This window comes from Engraulis encrasicolus, chromosome 15 (assembly GCF_034702125.1).
Source record: "Engraulis encrasicolus isolate BLACKSEA-1 chromosome 15, IST_EnEncr_1.0, whole genome shotgun sequence".
In the NCBI taxonomy this organism is placed as follows: domain Eukaryota; kingdom Metazoa; phylum Chordata; class Actinopteri; order Clupeiformes; family Engraulidae; genus Engraulis; species Engraulis encrasicolus.
Genome location: NC_085871.1, coordinates 52,338,405 through 52,359,258, shown reverse-complemented (window position 1 = coordinate 52,359,258; position 20,854 = coordinate 52,338,405). Strand labels below are relative to the sequence as shown.

The window sequence follows — 20,854 nt, the reverse complement described above, 5'->3', positions numbered from 1 at the left end:
CACAGGCAAAGCTCAATAACACTCTGATATGCACCAAAGGGGTTCTTCTGTGATGATGGCCCCAAAGCCCAATATGATGAAGCCCTAACAGCGGTCATTCTTGAAATAAAAACTCCCAGGACAGGTCAATAATAATCATCTAGGCAGGTGTCTAATGCTTCTTTGGTCTAATGAGACGAAGCAGTTTCCACAGTTACACATAGTGGTGGGGGCATCAAGTTTTTAGTCTGTTATTCAGCCTCAGACACAGGGAATCTTGGTCTAGTACTGGATTGCTGGGTCTTCCACCAACATTGCAACCCAAAGCATACATTTCAATTAGTTCAGAGGTTCTTCAAGGACACTAAAACCATGATACTGGAATGACCCGCTCATAGTCCAGTCCTCTATCCCACTGAGAGTCTGTGGCAAATGTCTATGCTCAGCATCCATGCTATTTGGACCAGCTAGAACACTTTGCAGTGACGAAATGGGCCAAAATTCCTGGTATCAGAGCCCGTTGTCAGTTTTGGTTCATAAATGGCGCAATATTGACTAATGATCAGGTGGCAAATAATTTTGTCCTTGTCGTTTTTGGCCTTTTTTGTTTAAACTCATTGTAACAATAGAAAAATCCAAATTCAACTCATTGGACATTATCCCCATCAGTGTGTTTGTTTTCAGAATAACAGAAACGGTTCATAATGGTCATTCTCACTCAGAATTCACCTAATTTCAGGACGGGGGGGCTAATAATATCGTCCTCAACTGTATGTCACTAGTTCTGATCTCTCACCAGTCTTCCATAATACTACTGTACTACTGGTATATCATCATCAAAAGTCAGGTTAAATTTGCTGTTACTGCAACAGTTCAACAAAGACGCTTTTGCACACCTCTGTAGTTGGGCAGGTACGTAGGATATTATCCCAGTTAAGTGGGGTTATTATTCAAGTGTAAAGGAATCCCGCACACTGCATTCCACCAACAAACTTGAACATGTTTCGGTCATCCGACCTTCTTCAGGTTAAGTACTATATACTAAGCTTACTATACTATAATCTCTTTCAGAAGTCTAAAATGTACTCTTTTAAAGAGTTTTTTTTATATATATAAAGTTGGAAAACCTGCACATGTGAGCATTGCTATTTAGAGCATTTATTGTGTCTTACCAGATCTCTTCCTTGCCTCGGCATCTCTGTGGTTCTCTTCATTGTTCTCCTGCCGTCCTTGTGGTCTACAGCAGTCCACCAGCACTACAGATACCCTCCTCAGACTGTACAGAGAACGCAGGGTCTCCTCGCTGTCCTCTTTTACGCTCCTCAGCTGAGGTGGAGAACCAGGGAACTGCTCTGTCTCTTCTTTTATCTCCAGCTGTTCTGGAGAACCAGGAAACTCTCCTCTCTCTTCTTTTATCTCCAGCTGTTCTTGAGAACCAGGGAATTCTTCTCCCTCTTCTTTTATGTTTAGCTGGGATGGAGAGTCAGCTAAGCTGAACTCCTCTGTCTCTTCTTTGATGCTCCTCATCAGCTGGAGTGGAGAGTTGACTTCTGCAGAGGGCATCTTAGTAGTGTTCTACAGACCTTGAAACTGGAGAGAAACATTATGAAAATTACTGGCAAAGTTTGTGTTTTTTACATATGCAACCCTACATGTGACACATGCACAAAATGGTTTTAACACAGTGTGTGGAATGTCACATATGTGAACTATTCAGTTAAAGTGTTTATGAAACGAAAACAAAGTAAAGGAATTTGACCATTTCCAGGACAGATTCTGAAAGTTCTAAGCCTTGTGAATAAAATGGGATATTGTCTGGGTGATATTTTGTCCTAAAAGTCATGTTAAAACGTTCCCAAAAAGTGTTTTTTTGGTGACATGCAAATTTTATGCAAATGATATGCGTGACATAGAAGGGGTGAGTTCACCTCATTCCACCTTGTTCAGATCAATGGCGGCTAGTACCAAAACAAAGCGCAGTGTCAAGCAGTGTGTTGCTGGAGGGCCGAACGGTGCCAGCTGCAAAAATGGCTACTTGACAGAAGGAATATCTTTGCACAAGTTCCCTTCTGTGAAGAATGATGGAACTGTGGCCGACAAGGAGAAGGCTAAATCAAGCTAGGGCTCTGTGGATCCAATGCGTGGTTTTGAAGCAAGCTCTTGGTCACTGTTGTGCTCGGCACATTTCCACCCCTTGTGCTTCACCACAAATGTGGAGGTCGCGGGCATGGTTGGACTGAAGAGAATGCTATTGCCTCAAGCAGTTCCAACAATTGACATCGCCGGCGTGCAGACTGAAACTGCCCCTGTAACTGCTCGGGCACGAAGACAGGTGAGTGCACTGCTTTGCTTTAGGCTACTCGTTTTACCTTGTCCATCTGCTTTGTATGTTGTTTTCAGGAAAGGGTAATGCACATTACATGCCAAACCGATGCGAATGCTCTCGGAATATGCACTTTTTATTCATTGCCATTCAACTGGTCAATAAATTGGTTTTGGGAGGATATCCGCACATCAGCGTGGTGCTCTCAGTCGAGGACAGCCAACTCACAGATTGGGCTACTGCTTAGCGAATAAACAGAGATGCACATACCGTAGGCCTACTTTGAAGCGTTGATTGTTTGTTTTTAGTATTGTGGTGCACGTGTGGCTGACGTTTGGACACACCTCGTCCTCAGAGTCCGGCTGAGGGACACGCGACACCTGTGACTTTGAGCACAAAAAATAATAATAATGATAAACGCTAAAAATATGCTGAGGACTCAGGCTATATAGGGCGTTTTTCCAACAGCCTAATACCTCAGTTTTTTCTCTAGTTGATGATATTTTTGCATGTAGCCTACATACATTTCAATCACACTATATCGCGCAATTGAATCAAAATGCCCCCCATTTGTCAACAAATACACACGCCATGTCATGGCAAAGCGCCCTTAGCAACCGTAACCATAAACAAAACGAACTGTCAGGCTATGTCAACAATCGTCACTTCGCCTGTCAGACATGTCACTTTCTGCAGATGTATCAGTGCCTCTGAAATAGATTTGTGCTGCTGTTTTTTTTTTCTCATGAGGTTGGATGTGTGGTTTTTCGACACGCTGATGTTTGTATCAGAATTTTGGTTCCTTTATAAGATGTGGGTCCATCAAATGTGTGTTGTTTTCTCAGATCGCCATACTAGCAAACCAGGGACTCCCCTCTATGATGTCACAGCCCAGCTCATTAGTCACACCAAATTTCACAGAATTCACACTTTGAGTTGCCATTTTCACAAGTTCCTCCAGGATGATTGGGTTGAAAGTCTCATCGATGCAATCAGAAAAAACAAGGCTTTAATGGGACCGTTTGTTTTCGTTTCATAAACACTTTAAAATAAGCTTACTGTACCCGACACATTTTGTGTTAACGTTCCACATTAATTATTCTTATTTGAAATGTAGCCAATTACTCATCACAAACCAGAAATGTGGCTTGAATGACAATTATTGTTACACTGTTAATTTGACACATGACACAACAGGAAACAAAAATGTGTTGTCCCACCCTGAGCACACACATTCAAAAGGAAAACATGCCATAATCATATATTTGGAGTTCCAACAACACAGAGTGTGTTCAGGTAGACAGATGCTGAGGCACTCAATGCTGCATTTATATGTGATCATGAGTGGCACAATCTGTTCGATTTAAGGTGAATCTTTGTTTTATTAGCACTATTTTAGCACTTCGTTTGCTGTTGTTATAGATACCCATTCATTCTTAATGGCTGAATCGGTTAGCTTGTTAGCTCACCGTACAGTCACTGTAAATTCTTTTATTGAGTTCAGAATCTGACTTTGTTGACAATAATAACCATTATAGACAGCACACTACCAGAAATTTAGTATTAGTGTATTTTTAGTACTATTTTGAAGCTTAATGTTAACAGGGCTCTTAAGTCTCACTCTTTGATTTGAATTTGTTTTTTCACTTGTTCTTACACATATTGATGACCATGGTGCCTATGTAATAATACTTAACTTTGAAGTGAATTATTTTCAGAATTACACCGTGAAATGTATTCTTCCTTTTTGTATGCATACATCTGTGCGCTGTGCACCTTGTAAACTTATAATGGTCATAGTACAGTCAACATGAAAAGAGATAAGAGACATGCAAAACCATGCCTATGAGAAATCCCATTGTAATAAGATGTTCTTTAATTATCTTCGAAATGACACAACACATAGCATTCTTGTTTAGCAAACCGTTCCCTGACCATGTTTAGCACCCGAGACAATTGTTGTTTTCCTCGCACGACGACAGCGGCGTCGGCACGGTCCGAAATCTGTAAAACTAAAAAAAAAATGAATTAAAGTGAATGGGACCGTAAAGTCCAGAATAGCTGCACACCGGAACGGCTCAAAAGACTGCAGTGTCGTTCTGGCACGGCGATATGGGTGGGCCTGGGTGGGCCTGGGCCCGCCCATTCCCCGCCCATTTCCGACCAGGCCCACCCAAATCTTTCAAAGAAGAAAAAAAATATATACTCGATTATATTTTTGAAATTATATTTTCCATTAATTTTCCAAGTCTACGATCAAAGGAATTGTAAACATATACGAATTGTGTGGGGGAAATAAATATTTAAAAAGTTCATGCTTATGACGATTGTGAGTGGACCAATCACATTGTAATCTTCTCATCAGCGTAAGTTGAATATGTTCCCGCTGCTTTCTATCTCAGAGCCGCCTTTCGGAACTTCGGAAGTTAGTGTTGGTGTATGCAGACAGAGATATGGCTCAACAGTTTTTATTGCGTTACTTTAAAAAACCTCAAAATGAGCGAAACGGAAACGTCAGTGTCACAACTTCATCCGTATCTTCGAGACCAGCAGCCGCTAACATTGGATCGGAGGATCGTGCAAGTGCTAGCAGACTAAGCAGAGAGGGTGGTGCTAGTGCTGCTGTGGATGACCTGTCAGCCATTGACGAGCCACCGACACAGCCCAGACTGAGGAGCTTTCCCACAACCATGTTCGGAAACAAGGCAAGGTGTTTTTCTCCACACTGGTACGAAAAATTCAGATTTCTGGAGTACAGCATTCAGAAAGACTCTGTGTTTTGCCAAATGTGCCGGCACTTTGGCGAGAGGGGTAGAGAGGAGACTTTCAGGGAGGGGTACAAGGACTGGAAGCACCTAGCCCATGCGTGTGATAAACATCAGAACAGCAAGGGGCACAGGTTCTCTTTGGAGAAGTTTAACAACTACAAACAGACATCATCCTCGGAACGTGGCACGGTCCTTCATCAAATCCACAATGTGGAGGGGGACATCATCCAAAGAAATCGCGCGCACATCAAAGTCATCTTGGATGTGCTGCTTACGTGTGCCAAACAAGAGATACCACTGCGTGGTAACAGGGAAAACCCAGACGACGAATCGACAAATGTCGGAAACTTTCTGGAAATGATCAAACTACTCTGTCGCCACAGTCCGGAGATACAAACTCGCATGGAAACCATCCCAGCTAACGCAAAAATGCTCAGCCATGACATCCAGAATGAGCTATTGGATGCAGCAGCCACCCTCCTCCTACGCCGCATCAAGGATGAAGTTAAAACCGAGGGGACATACTTCGCGATTCTTGCTGACGAGTGCAAGGACATATCAAAAAAACAGTTAGTGGCTGTGTGTTTGAGGTACGTGCACAAGGGAACCGTGAGAGAAAGAGTTGTGGGGCTGGTGGACACTGGTGACATGACGGCGGCGTCAATAGCCAGGAAAATCAAAGACGTGTTGACGCCGTTCGAGTTGGACCCCCGACTTTGTGTTGGGTTCGGGTTCGATGGAGCTTCAGTGATGTCCGGGCACAAGGGAGGCGTTCAGGCCATCCTTAAAGAAACGTATCCTCATGCGCAGTACGTCCACTGCCATTCCCACAGACTCAATCTGGTCCTGGCAGCAGTGGCAAGGACATCGCAGGATGCGTCCAAATTCTTCGACACACTGAACAATTTGCACACATTTATGTGTGGCAGCGAGCGTCATGCTCGCTTCGTGGATATTCAAAAAGAGATGCGACCCGATGACAGACCGTTGGAACTGGAAAGGGGATGTGACACCCGGTGGTCCTCAAGATCAACAGCTGTGAGTAAGGTGAGTAATGTTTTGGCTACTCTAATGTACAATTAGGCCAGGTCTTGTGTAGGCCTATATTTTGTTGGCCTATGTGTGTGTATAAGCCTAACTTGACAGACTCCTTAATTTCCTTCGGGATTAATAAACGTACTCTACTCCATTGTAGGTCTTCACTCTCTACGACGTGATTTTGGAAGTACTGGCAGAGTATGCAGAGAAGGGGCAGAGTGAAATTGAAGCCGAGTCATTGCTACAACAAATTCGAACCAAGAAATTCATTTTCCTACTCGTGCTTTTCAAGGAGTTGTTCAGTAAGTCTGATTTCGCCACCAAGGGCCTGCAGTCCGTAAACATAGCTGTGTCTGACACAGTTGATTTAATTGAAACCCTGAAACAAGCCTTCACTGACATGCGGTCAGGAGACAGCGCCTTCACAAAGATGCTGGAAAAGACCAATACGATAATGGCAGAAAATGACATCGATAGTTGGGATACACTCGCTGTGCGCCCTCGTTCCAGAAAACTTCCAGAGCGACTTGAGGGAAGTGTGGTCCTGACCTCATTGGGGAAGTCTAAGAGGGTGCGCTGCGATGCAGACCTGCGGGCCATTTGCAATGAATTGATGGACTGTCAGCTCAATGAGCTGAATACTCGGTTTCACAGCGACACGTATGGGCTCATGGAGTGCGTTCATCTGATGTCAACGAGGCAAGTCGCCGGTGACTTTGCCAGTGTCGTCGAACGCCTCAATGAAGTTGGTAAGCGTTTCCATGTCACATTGACAGAAGCAGAGCTGACTGTCTTTGTGCAAATGAAACAGAGGGCATTTGACAGAGGAAACTCTTTCAAAAGCCTGTTAGAGGTGTTGGACATTTGCAACGAAGAGGTGTTTCCGAACATCCATGCCTTCCTGAGGGCTATGATTACGCTGCCGATGACCTCCTGCACTGTAGAGCGAGTCTTTTCTAGCGTGAAGCGAATCAAAACAGCCAATCGCAGCACCATGCTTACTTCTCGCCTGAGGTCGCTGTGCCTTTTAACATTTGAGAGGGAACTAACTGTAACCCTGGATTACGATGAAATCATTGACATCTTTAAGACCAAACCCCGGAGATTGCACTTGTAAATTCTTGTTTAATATGCCTAAATTCTTGTATATAGTAACATTGTTGTATATAGACCTACGTGTGTGTGTGTGTGTGTGTGTGTGTGTGTGTGTGTGTGTGTGTGTGTGTGTGTGTGTGTGTGTGTGTGTGTGTGTGTGTGTGTGTGTGTGTGTGTGTGTGTTCCTAGTCTAGGCTATTTTAGATGTGAATGTGAATGTAAAATGTGAATACGTTTTTAGCCTTGTCTAAATGTTTATTGTATTTGGAATATTCTGAATGAAAAACAAAAAAACAATTAATTTCAACAAACTGTATCTGTGTCATCCTTTATTTGCTGGATGATGGATAAGTAGTGTGAGAACATGTTGATGGCTAGAAGAATGCTGTAGGCCTATTAATGTCACAACTGGTCATCATCAAAGGGTGCTTCACACAAGCATGTACTATTTTGTTTGCTGATTAGTAATAGCTCAAGGTAAGCGTGGACAAAGTTTTGTACTAGGCCTACTGTGCTTTAACTCAATAGCACTAACAGCCTTCACATCATTATTTACCCCCTCCAGCATACATCGTGCAGTTACTTGGCTTTTAAAAATGTCTCAGATGATCAGATCAGACTTCAATTCTCAAAATGACTTAACATAGGCCTAATGTTGTCAAATATGCCCATTGAATTGACAGTTTCTCATCTCTTTTGAACTATGCATTGACATGAGGCTCTGAATATTTTAATGCGTAGTTATTTTGTTTGTAGTACTACTGGGGCTGCTGTGCTGGTCTAAATATCCATAGGCCTATCCATTTATGATCTTGGATACCGTTAATGTTTTGTCTGTTATTTGCGGTGTACAGTCGCCATCTACTGACCACTTAGTGGTAATGAAATGCGTGTATTACCGTTTCGACTTCCTATTCAAGATCATAATGGATAGACCTATGAATATTTAGACCAGTCATGCATCTTGGATGTTTTAATGTCTCCGTTTAATTATTGTCAATATTTGCACAATCCCATCATAGTCTTTTCTGACGACAATAATTATCAACTTGCTCTTACTGCATATTGTGCGAAGATGCAACCTTACTGTCCCCTAAGGCACCCCGTAGAATTATCCTCGGTTACGTCATCAGGCTCCAGGCAGAAATATTCTAATAAGGGGAGATAGGACAGGTACATTGAAATTAACGGTGAAGATTCGTAACGCAAATATGGCGTCTACCCGCACATCTCCCGCCTTTCTGGTAACAAGAGCCAATGTGCCTGCTGAGCTGCGTTGCCAGTGATCCAATCATTTGGCTGCATCGGCGCACGCGAAATTATGCACATGCTCAGTTGTGAAAAGCCGTTGCTCTCGTGCCGTTATGGAACTACTGCGCCTGCGCTCTGTCAAAAAAGCCGTGAGAAAAGTGGCTCAAAAAGCTTTATTTTGACTCGTATGACACAACCAAGTAGTCTAGATTGATCAGTTTTTCACCGTCGTTTCAACCATATGGTTTTCACAACCCCTGGGTTCCCCTCCGTCCTATACTCAGTTTCCCCATTCATTTTTCCCATTGACTCTCAGATCTGGTCTACTTAATCGCGAAATAGCACCCCGGAGGCGTCACCAAGATGGCCGCCATATGTCCCCTCTCATTCTAAAATCTCTCTGCTCCAGGTTACTCCCGCGAGATCTGTACTGTTAACAAACCAGTTGTGTTTCCAGTACGTGTGAGGTAGTGGGATTTTATATATTGATTTTGTTATACCTCCTTGTAGTTGAAATAATATAATTATCATATCCCTATATGTTGGTTTTGGGTTCGATGGAGCTTCGGTGATGTCTGGGCAGTGGCACAAGTTTCGCCTACACAGGATCCAGATGTGTGAAGTAGCAATGGAATGTTAGCCCATAAGCTTAGTCAACATCGCTCGCTAGCAGTGCAGTTGAGTCAAACTTTGTGTGGATTACTATCGCAAGTGCTGCTATCAAGACAACGTTTTAAGGTAGGACGTTTGTTTATTCATTTTGCCCACTGCTGCGGCACATTGACATGGGCTCATACTGTATGGTTTTGTTTTTAAGTATTCCCTGAAGTAGGTTCCGCTTGTATTTGCGCTAAATTGTGTGTTTATTGCGCCATACAGACGGATATTGTTGCAGGTATATTCTTCTAAAAACTCACACACTTAAAACAGCGTGCCCGTGCTTATCATATTTTACTTTTTTCTTGATCTGGATTGCGACGACTGTGTGTCTCAAGTGTACAATTCACCACTTCTGCGCGATTTTGACAGTACTGCATAGCCTTGTAGGCTAGCAGGACCGATGGTTTCATATCGGTCTGTTAGTTGAGAGGGGTCCATGGTGTCTGCATTATTCCATTTCACAACTTGCAATGAATGAGCTGAGCTATGTTCATGTAGGTCTATTCATTCTTAAATAACTGCTGCTATAGTTCTAGGCTACTGTATTGTTTTGTGTTCTATGATGGGGATTTTTTTGGACAACACGCAGGAGCACTAAGCTTAGTGTGCGAGTGGGTGTCAGGCTGCCAGCCTGTGGATGTTAGCGCTCGTACGTAGCAGTAGTCAAGTTCGCGTCCGTGTTCATAACAAAAGCCACTAGTGTAATCACAGATCTGTGGAGGTCTTCAAAGTGATGGAAGAATCGCGTGATGCTTGAATCGGACCGCGGCCGCAGTGCCTACCTAGACTTCCAGTGACAACCAGACACGTCATTAGGTCAACATTTTTTGACATTGTTTAATGAAGTGCCACCCAAAAATTGTGTGGCCCACCCGAAGCTGAATTTCTGGCGCCGTGCCTGGTGTCGTTCCATGACCATGTGTAGCGTCCGACATAAGTGTTGTTTTCCTCGCACGACAACAGCGGCGTCGGCACAGTCCGAAATCTGAAAAACCTGTTCTGGCTTCGAAAAAATGAATTGAAGTGAATGGGACCGTAAAGTCCAGAGTAGCCGCGGGTTCAAAATTCTAGGACCACAGGAGAGCAGTATCTTAGTAGAGACTCTTCTTTGCCACAGCAGTAGATTTCCATGTTTAGACTATAGACCTACAGACATTATTTCGTGCTCTCCTCCTAGACGTATTCAGCCTACCAACGAAATGACCGTCTGACTTTCTGTAGCCTTAAGCCTAATATTTTGTTGAAGAGAAGATGAACGGCATTCCAATGTTTCCGTGGGCTTCACCAGAGAAAGGAAAGCGGCCGTAGCCACAGGCAGTGGGCTACACCAGTAGGCGACACCTACAACAAATCTTGAATGAAATAACGGACTTACTCGCACCTTTTCGGTGTATCCAAAGCAGTCGGATTTTTGAAGAAATATGGCTGTAATAGAAAAGTGATGTTCCTTTGAATGCGCTTTCTGTAACACAAACAACGGTGGTAGTAGGCCTACACGTGTTTGTCGGTCTGTGCTGTGTTTGTTTTGACTTCCTTGAACGAGAGGAAGGAAGTGACGACGAGAGACCAGCTGTTGGTCAACTTCAATGTCAAAATAAACCTCTACTTCAAAGTAAAACATATTACTACTAGGCCTACCATATGATGATAATGATAATAATAATAATAATAATAATAATAATAATATGTATAAATATGGTTAAAAAGAGCCACTCCCATCATGTTAATTACTGTAGAGTCATCTGCTTATTGTAAAGTAATAGCAATATACATAGACATCCACCGCAACACAAATTAGGCTGCATGTTATGATGTTCAGCTATTGAAGTTGAAGCACCTTACACCATGCTGGTATGATGCAGCTATAAAGTAGAAAAGGTGCAGGCTTATTTTAAAGCAATTGTAATGTTCATGATTCACTGTGCTATATTCATTGTTAATTCACCCCACAAGGGGGAGCCCTACTTACTGTTTGGGGGTAAGTTACAAAGGTGGGAAGCGGAGGGAGGGATAGAGGAAGAAGCCAGAAGGAGCAGACTCCTGTAATAGGGAGAGAATTCCAATATGCAACCTTGCGTCAAAGAAGGTGGATCTAACAAAGAAGCGTCATTTTGTTTCTTTTCCGGTATCCACTTTATGTCGGGTGAACGCCCCTTTAGGAGACCTTCGGTGAGGAGACCTTCGGAGTCCTGAGGTTGAGAATCAATGAAGTCCCCTTAGCGCTGTAGATGGCAGTAGCGCACGTCTTGCGCAAACACCTCAAAAAGAGAAGAAGAAGTAGGGGACAACGCCCCCTTAGGAGACCCAACTTGAGCATGCGCTTTTGCATTGAGTGGGCGTGTTTTGCGTTATCTTTGTTTAATTCAGTATTTTTGCTTGCGTCCTCCACTTGTGCTTGTGGCCTGGTCCCTCCTCCGTGGAGAAAACAATGACGTTTCCCTGCTGTCAGCCTAGCCAAAACTATTTTTGGGGGACTATTCTTCTATCACCATCCAGTTTGCAAATGAGGAAATGACTTTACAATTGAGTTTTTGCGAGATATTGAAATACAATGCTGTTGTCAGTGATGTCATTGTGACATATTACTTCCTGTTACGAGGCTACAAGCACAAGTGGAGGATGCAAGGTCGCATATTGGAACGAACACAGGGATTTGACAATTAAGTAAAGAAAGAATTGTTCACTGCAAACCTTGTCTTGGTCATTTATTGAAAAGAAAATCACAACAATAAAACCCTCTGCCTGACATAATGTCTGTATCCTGCTGTGCATGCTGTTATGATGCTTCTAATGCAATAAGGCATAGCATAGAAAAGGCTCAGGCTTGGAAAACAATCACAATATAAACCTCTTTATGACATGTACTGTAGCCTACCATGACTGTATCCTGCTGTGCTGTTATATTGTTATTCTAATGCTGTTATGATGCCCATACATTAACACATAGCCTACAAACCGCTCTTTTTTTTAAAGTCAATAGCAATATAAACCTCTACCACCAGAGACAATACAGAAAGAGGAGAATGTGAAAAAATACCAATGTTGCTTAAAATACCATTGTTTGTTCTTGTAAGTACTTTTATTGTTAAAAGTCTTCATTTATTCTTTAAAATACATTTGTTGTTAAAACTAGAGATGCACCGGATCCAAGATCCTGTTCAGGATCTGGCAGGATAATAGGGTTTTTCACAGGGTCCGGCAGGATCTTAAGCAGTGGATCCGGTATCTGGTAGGATCCTAAAAATCAGGATCTGGTACATCTCTAGTTTTTACTTAGCTTAGGCTTTTAAGTCAGTCTTTCACAACCCCAATTGCTGGGTGGAGTGAAAGCCCTTTGGAAGCGGCCGTTGCAGGCACTTTGTCAGTAAGCCAATGAGTCTAAAAAAATAGTTTGAGTCAACGTAATAAACAGGGCCCACATGTGTAAGTAGGCTATGTGTTTCAACCCTTTCATAGGATCCGGTATCCGGTTCTGGATCCACCAGGATCTTAATCAGTGGATCCGGTATCCGGTATCCGGCAGGATCCTAAAAATCAGGATCCGCTGCATCTCTACTTAAAGCATGTGCAGTTCCACCACTACTTCCCATTACTGTTGTAGTTGGCTGTGCATAGCTCTGTTCCATTACTGTTGTAGTTGGCTGTGCATAGCTCTGTTCCATTACTGTTGTAGTTGGCTGTGCATAGCTCTGTTCCATTACTGTGTATATCTGCAATGCTGCTACGTTTGAATGTCCTCACACACATACAGTACATACACACTCTTGGAATAATTGACATGTGTAACCTTCACCACCAGCCCACCCCAAATTTGGCCCACGAAGTCATTTCATTCGGCCCACCAGATCATTTCAAATGTGTTGTCAAAAAAGGGAGTCCAAGGCACTCTTCTTGTGGAAAAATATTAAAAAGCCTTTATTGAAACATGGCTAAAAGATTTAAAACATGGGAGCAGAGACCCACGCGTTTCGGCGCAAGCCTTCTTCAGGGTAACTGCTCAAACAGGAATTCCTAATGATATACACCTGCCTTCATCAAGCATTCATCAACTGCAATACCACCTTTGTGGTGTATCGTTTATCATGCTCCTGCGGCTGTTTTTATATAGGCCGTACAAAAAGGCGTCTAAAAGACAGAGTCTCCGAGCATAAAAATGCCATTAGGAAGGTTAACTTGGATTATCCTATGGCTAAACATTTTCACACAGCACACAATAGCAATCCAGATGGGTTAATGGTTGAAGGTTTAGAAACAATCAAAAAGAATATTAGGGGTGGTGACAGGTTAAAATTATTACTACAAAGGGAAACTTTCTACATATACACTATGCAGGCCATGACATACCCAGGATTAAATTAAGACATTGATTTTAGTCCTTTTTTGTAATGACTTCTCAGTTTATAAGTGGTTTTCTAGTATTGGTAGCTGTCCTTATCTAAGCCGGTTGCCACCTAGTGGCTATTGATGTATCTTCTTTTGTTTGTATATATGTTTTTTCCCCTCTACCTGGCCATTCACTGGCCTGTGACACCTGTATGGCCATCTAGTGGCTCTTGTATGTGATTCTCTCTCTCTCTCTCTCTCTCTCTCTCTCTCTCTCTCTCTCTCTCTCTCTCTCTCTATTTTACTGGCTTTTGACACCTGTGTGGCCACCTAGTGGCTCTTGCATGTAATGTTTACCTGGGAAATGGTTCATGTGACCTGTGCTTGGCAGGTGTATATCATTAGGAATTCCTGTTTGAGCAGTTACCCTGAAGCAGAGCCATCTAATAACAGAGTTGCGCAAACCGGGGACCAGGAAGTCGGTTGGTGATGTGATTCGCGTAGATTAAAATGTTTCTTAACAGTAAACTTCTGTTCGTTGGAAACTAACACAGAACCATCACATACCAAACAAAGATTAAGTACAAACAAATTACATTACCTTTACCACATTTTCTGTGTTCTACGGCCACCTCCTGGAACTAAGTAACTTCTAATAGAACTAAAGTCAATGGGGATTTCCATGTTAACGCTCCGTGAGGCTCCATGAGAGCCGCCATTGCTGTGGAAAGATTGGTCCATAGAGGTCTATGGGAGTGGCGTAACTCTGATATTAGATGGCTCTGCCCTGAAGAAGGCTTGCGCCGAAAAGCGTGGGTCTCTGCTCCCATGTTTTAAATCTTTTAGCCATGTTTCAATAAAGGCTTTTTAATATTTTTCCACAAGAAGTGGAAGAAGAAGAGTGCCTTGGACTCCCTTTTTTGACAAGATATTGTTTTTTTTTCCCCAACACCAAAGAGCACCTTCCAGATTTTTTCTGAACAATTCCCTGAGCACTTCGGATTTTCTCTTCACTTGATGACATTTCAAATGTGTATTACAGTTGGCCCACATACAACATTAATGTATAACGTAGGGCTGGGATATTCACCCTAAAAATAAAATTTAGATTTTTTTTTCATTAAAAAAAACTCGATTCACGATTCGATTTCATGCTAATCAACGTATTGTATGTGTGATTGTTGTCCTTTGGAGTGAAGGACATGGAAATACAAGCACCAGATGCTGTGCATTGTAAACAGTAGCCAACTCATATTTTGGCAAGCTAATGCCATGCTCAACCGTCACTTCCAGAGAGGGCACAGTGCACTGAGGTCTTTAGTGCATAGTGTCATGGAAAAATTTGAGCACTATGCACCATGTGCACTGACTGTCAGACAAAAGTGCGTTGAGACATAGCCATAGTGTAAGATTGTCAAATGTACCATCACGCAGCTTCCTTAGCGGAGGTCTGCGCTCTCTGAGTGCTTCTAGTTGTTTCAACTTTCTTCCTGTATGCCACCTTGGACTCCTTCAGTCTGCTTTTGAGTTCTCACTGTACACTCCTCAGCTCTGTCAAGTTGCCCTCCTTAAAAGCTTCTTTTTCTTATTGAGGAGTTGCTGGACATCTCTGGTTACCCAGGGTTTGATGTTGGGGCTTACAGAGAGCAGTCTTGATTGGTGCAAAGATTTACTCTCTCAAGTGTGACAGCAAGTGTTTCTTAAGGTAATAAGACCATGAGAAACTCTTGTCACACTGACTGCAAGCATACGGCCTCTCTCCAGTGTGAATGCGATGATGTGCGTGGAGGTTAGAAGACTGTGAGAAACTCTTTCTACAGTATGTGCATGAAAATGGTTTCTCTCTTGTATGAACACGTTGGTGGATTTGGAGCTCTGATTTTGTCTTAAAGCTTTTGCCACACTGACTGCAAGCGTACGGCCTCTCTCCAGTGTGAATGCGGCGATGTGAGTGGAGGTTAAAAGACTGTGAGAAACTCTTTCCACAGTCGGTGCATGAAAATGGTTTCTCCCCAGTGTGAATACGCTGGTGGATTTGAAGGTTTGATTTTGTCTTAAAGCTCTTGTGACAATGACTGCAAGCATAAGGCCTCTCTCCAGTGTGAGTGTGACGATGTTTGTGGAGGTTAGAAGATTCTGAGAAACTCTTTCCACATTCGGTGCATGAAAATGGTTTCTCCCCTGTGTGAATGCGCTGGTGGATTTGGAGGCTTTGTTTTGTCGTAAAGCTCTGGTCACACTGACTGCAAGCATTCAGTTTCTCTCCAGTGTGAATGCGACGATGTGCGTGGAGGGAAGAAGACCGTGAGAAACTCTTTCCACAGTCTTTGCATGAAAATGGTTTCTCCCCTGTATGAACACGCTGGTGGATTTGGAGCCTGTCTTTTCTCTTAAAGCTCTGGTCACACTGACTGCAAGCGTGCGGCTTCTCTCCAGTGTGAATGCGACGATGTGTGCAGAGGTTAGCAAACTGTGAGAAACTCTTTCCACAGTCGGTGCATGAAAATGGTTTCTCCCCTGTGTGAACACGCTGGTGGATTTGGAGCTCATCTTTTCTCTTAAAGCTCTTGTCACACTGACTGCAGACGTACAGCCTCTCTGTAGTCAGGGCAGCAGAATGTGTTTTTCCACAAAACTCCTCTCCACTGGAACCGCAGTGTAACTGATGCCCTGTGAGGAGTAGAATGGACATTAATGGACATGAATATTAATATGAAATCAACAACAAGACAGTCACAACAGTGTGAAGATTTACCCCTCCCACTTTCTGTTCTTTTACTGAGCCGTGGCCTAGTGGTTAGAGAGTTGGTCTTTCAATCTAGGGGTTGCCGGGTCAAATCCCCCCTGACCTTTCCCTACATCTCCATCCATTATTATTATTATTTATTTATTTTACCCTATAACTGGTATCAAGGTGTAATTACAATTATGACTATAATTATGATTTGAATTATGATTTAACAAACGGGACCCCCAGTATTAGGGCCATGCTCATGTATTTGTCATACTCATATATTTGCTTTTTTAAGTCCCCTGGTACATTAGGCCAATGATGAATCTATTCCTTTTGCCCAATATGAAACCACAATACATTTCAAGTAGCCTATGTCTAATGGCTTAATTCCCTCTGCCAAGGAGGTCATGTTTTCGGTCACGTTGGTTTGTCTGTTTGTCTGTCTGTCTGTCTGTTTGTCAGCAGCATAACTCAAAAACTTAATCAACGGATTTGGACGAAACTTTGTGGAGTTGTTGATAATGACCAAAGGAACAAGTGATTCAATTCTGGTGGTGATCCCATTTCAAGTAGCCTATGTCTTATTTCTATGCTTAATTTGTGTGTTTCATAGGATGGATATGCTCCTATTTCTTTTGTCATGTTCAAGTGCACCATCTTTTTACTTTTAGGGTGACCACAAAAGTTAAAACTGTCCGTCAGATAGTCGCAGAATGCCCCATTTTAGCGTTATGTTTTTAAAAAAGTTTTCGCACCGCAGAAGGGGGGGAAATAAACTCATCGTTAAAGGTACACTGTGCAGAAAATGGTCAAAAAAGGTACTGCAACTATGCTGGCCATTGAAACTGGGCTGCCTATTGCCAAATTTGATATTTACATGAACGTTTACTAGGTAATAAACAAAACATTTCTAGTATGGTCCAAGTAGAGTCATTTTTGCAGCTAAAAATTGCTATTTTTGGAAATTCAAAATGGTGGACCATGGAGAAGATCCCCCTTTTCATCTATGAAAAGTGCAATTTTTGCAGATATAATGAATACTTAGAATTTGATGCTGGTGGTAAGTATTCATGAAAAAGGTAACATTAGTGAATGGGCAGCGTGAATTATGGAAATAAACAACTAAAAATCTCACAGTGTCCCTCTAAAATCCAAAAATATCGAGATGATTTTGTATTTGTAAACTGGGGCTAGACGGGCTGGAAGCCTCGAAGGCTCAACTGCCGCTACGCGTGGGCCATTTTAAAAGTCCTTAATGGACATGTCATAATAATAAAGACATTTTAACTATACTTTTTGGAGTGCCTGGGTGAAGAAAAGTTTTTTCTCTTTTCAAGCAACTTTTTTGACATTGAACCTTGAACCAAAGAGCACCCACAAGAATACTTTTTTTCATCTTCCTAAAGGGACTGAGCACGCCTCTGACTTCCAAACATGAATTATCATAAATTGAAAAATTAAAAATTGAATATCAAAAGAACTTATATTCTAAAATGGCCAGTTCCTTGTCTAAACCTAACCTGCAATGGCATGAACAACACCTGAAATGCTGGTGTCTGGTTCTTTATTCCTTTCAGAGATAATGGGACTCAAAAATATGGCATTATACAAATCACCTAGTAATAATATGCTAATACCATAGTAATATCACATGACAGCATGTTTATCGGAATATGTGAAGGATGGAGATGGTTCATGAGGATGCAGAAAGTTCAGTTTCACCTCTCCAGTGCTTGGAATACATTCCTCAACACATGCTAGGGCTGGTAAAATAATATTCGAAATTCGAATATTATTGGAATATGGGAAAAGTATGTATATTCGAATGCAAAAATGAATATTCGAATAATTTAAGAAATATATTGCGCAGGGCACCGCGCGCATTGATTCTCCTAAGTGTCCATGGTGCGTCCCTTACTGGTCTGTGTGTAGCTGCTGCAGTCACATGTCACAACAAGGAAGGAAGGACTGCGAGTGGCTTTGTTGATTGATAGAGAGTAGTTTCGTGCAGATTGCAGGGGTGATAGTGAAAAAAAATCCTGAGCCTGAACTTTTTTCCTGGTCGGGGAGGGGGGGCCGGGGGACGACGGGACATACTGCATATGAGACGTAATGTAGGCCTTATTATTATTCAAACACATTATTCAAACATTTAATATAATGTTTTCATTTTTGCATTATTTCTATAGTGTTATTCACGAAAACACAGATCATTTCCCTGTTGGTAGGCTACAGCACTTGGCTGAAAGAAACTGACCACCACGTTCAATTCTAGCTGTAAAAACGAATACCAACGTATGCAGTTAGAAATGCATTCTAGGCTTGTGATGTTGCACTAAAGTTATTGAGGTGGGTATTGAACCAATGCAACATTTCAACACCAGAATGCATTTCTGAAAACATGGTGCATATTTTACCACATTGAATTAACTGAAAGCTACATATGTAGCAGCCATACCAAGACAGGTCAGTAGGAGGCAATACTACTCCAAAGTACAGTAACTACACTCTGTCCAAAATAGAGGAGGTGATTACCAATTAATTGAGCAATACTTTTAAATGACATGACATTTGCTGCAAGCTGATAAGTTTCATTTTCATTGGGACATTGCTCATATAACTTGTATAGGCTACTGGACATACGTTTAGATAGCCTACTCGTGGCCCCATGGTCTACCTATAACCACAGATTGTTTAAGGGCTGTGCTATAACCCCTGCCTTTCCGTTGTAGGGAAACGCCCTTTAATTACCGGTACATGATATTTAGGGCACAAGCGCATGATTGGCTACATGCAGGTCCACGTTCACATCGCATATTTCGACTCCACGGATGACAGAACCAGTGGTTATTACGGACAGGACAGTATATAGCCTGTGTGACTACTGCGCGACTTTCGCATTGTGTTGTAGTCGATTAAAATACATGAAAATCACTCGCGTGTACACACGCCCATTACAATGTACGAGTTGAAAAGATAACAGAAAGCAACAAAAACAAAGACAGGACCGAATTAAGCTACATGAAAATAGCACAGGGCGTGAAGATAAGATGAACATTCACTGCATGTCTAGGTGACACCGTGGTGGCCACATGAACGCAAGCCAAGTATTTGAAGTTCATGAGAGTCTGATATTGACAATTGCCCCCTGCCCGAGAGTAGGGATTAAGTAGCCCAGAGCGTGCAGACAATACAACCTGTGCATCGTGCGTGGAATAACTGGATTCGATTACGCAGAAGGGCTACGACAGGGAGCGCGCGAGAGAGAAAGGCTGTATGAACCTGTGCGAGGCTGTTTGGGGGTTTTCACAGAGCGCGTTGGTTTAGTCAGCATAACTAATATAAACATCTCCCTGAAATCAGTTTGACACGTGGTTTGTCAGGAATGACGCAAAACACCATCCCTCAATCAACAGTAGACCAAAACCCACGAACTCAGCTCACACTAGCCTACAAGGGGTGTAGGCTAACTAGGCTTGCCAAACATTAGCGATCCAAGCATTCCATTGTCATTTGGACATGTCGCAATGGTAGCCGCTATTCCAATGCAGACCACATTTACGCACTACACCTAGAAAAAAAGTATCATGACGGGCATAGCATAGCCTACCGTTTTGAGCATACAGACTTTTTTTGAAAGAACGTCCACCTCCATCAAAGTTTGTCAACATTGCGCAGTCATTTAGCGCACATAAATGAGGAAAATAGACTAACCTATTTCAAACTCTCACTGAGCCCGTTTATGCGCATCAATAAGCCGTTTATGGTCAGGTTTTTGGAGTAACCTGCGCAAGGCAAAATCATTCGGGCCCAAGCCAACATGCCACAGTGGGCAAATTAATAACTAATTGGCCTTACCTTCAAACGTTTTCTTGATCACAGAATTTCACTAGTATTCCACTGACATCCACACGGTTCAACACACCCATCACAACTAGCAAGCCATGTGGATTTGTGCTAACAATAGTTGCTAATTTTTATCGGAATCCAAATGGTCTAGACTTGGCCTATAGTACTTTCTTCCGTTTCTTCAGTATAACGAGATGCCATTTTTGGATTTGCCTCCGTCGACAGTGAAAATATCTGAGAAGGGTAACCAGTAGGGGCCTAGAACTCTCTTTACTGTGCATACTGACAGCCAATCTACTTCTCCTTTCACTAGAACTAGAAGACTGCCGCCAGTGATGTGGTGAGTGACTCAAGAGCAAGACGTAACAAATTGATACATTTTTCAGTAAGATGTCGGGATGATACAATTATGGGCTGCTTCTCATTTGGGTTCCTTTCGTGTCTCTTACAACAGGCTGTTGCGCGCTCATTTATTTTCACCATACATTAATGAAGGCCTAAGCGATAGTTTATTATTTTATTGATTTTGGGGAAATTATTATTTTATTTTTTTCTACAGCCACGCTACGCCGGATTTCCGGCGCGGCGCCGGACTGCTATCACCCCTGAGATTGTTTTGACATTTGAGTTCTTATTGCTGTTCAAACCACATTGTAAGAAGTTGTCGTCTCTCGTGAATGACTTACAACGTGGAGCTCTACACCCCCACTCCAAACTATGTACGGAATAAAAGTGAGCGAAGTGGTATGGAAGCTGGCGAGGTGTGAGTTAGCACCATGAAGTCGCAATGCAGCTTTTTTTTGTAGCTACAGATAAGCGACTGGTCTTCCCCTT

At 42.5% G+C, this 20,854-nt stretch overlaps 3 protein-coding genes across 3 annotated transcripts in view; all 3 read right to left on the bottom strand.

Annotated features, from left to right (window-relative positions):
- The window catches only part of LOC134464175 (zinc finger protein OZF-like), a 134,989-nt gene that overhangs the window by 53,598 nt on the left and 60,537 nt on the right, over positions 1–20,854 (bottom strand). The window lies entirely within an intron of this gene.
- Positions 1–20,854, bottom strand: part of LOC134464169 (uncharacterized) — a 161,939-nt gene that overhangs the window by 80,550 nt on the left and 60,535 nt on the right. Inside the window, exon 2 of the mRNA XM_063217627.1 lies at positions 1,152–1,569. Within this exon, the coding sequence (XP_063073697.1) occupies positions 1,152–1,542 (391 nt within the window). The 5' untranslated portion in view covers positions 1,543–1,569. The remainder of the gene's footprint in view (positions 1–1,151; positions 1,570–20,854) is intronic.
- Positions 14,348–20,854, bottom strand: part of LOC134464171 (zinc finger protein 501-like) — an 87,442-nt gene continuing 80,935 nt past the window's right edge. Inside the window, exon 3 of the mRNA XM_063217631.1 lies at positions 14,348–16,107. Coding sequence (XP_063073701.1) covers positions 15,107–16,107 — 1,001 coding nt within the window. The 3' untranslated portion in view covers positions 14,348–15,106. The remainder of the gene's footprint in view (positions 16,108–20,854) is intronic.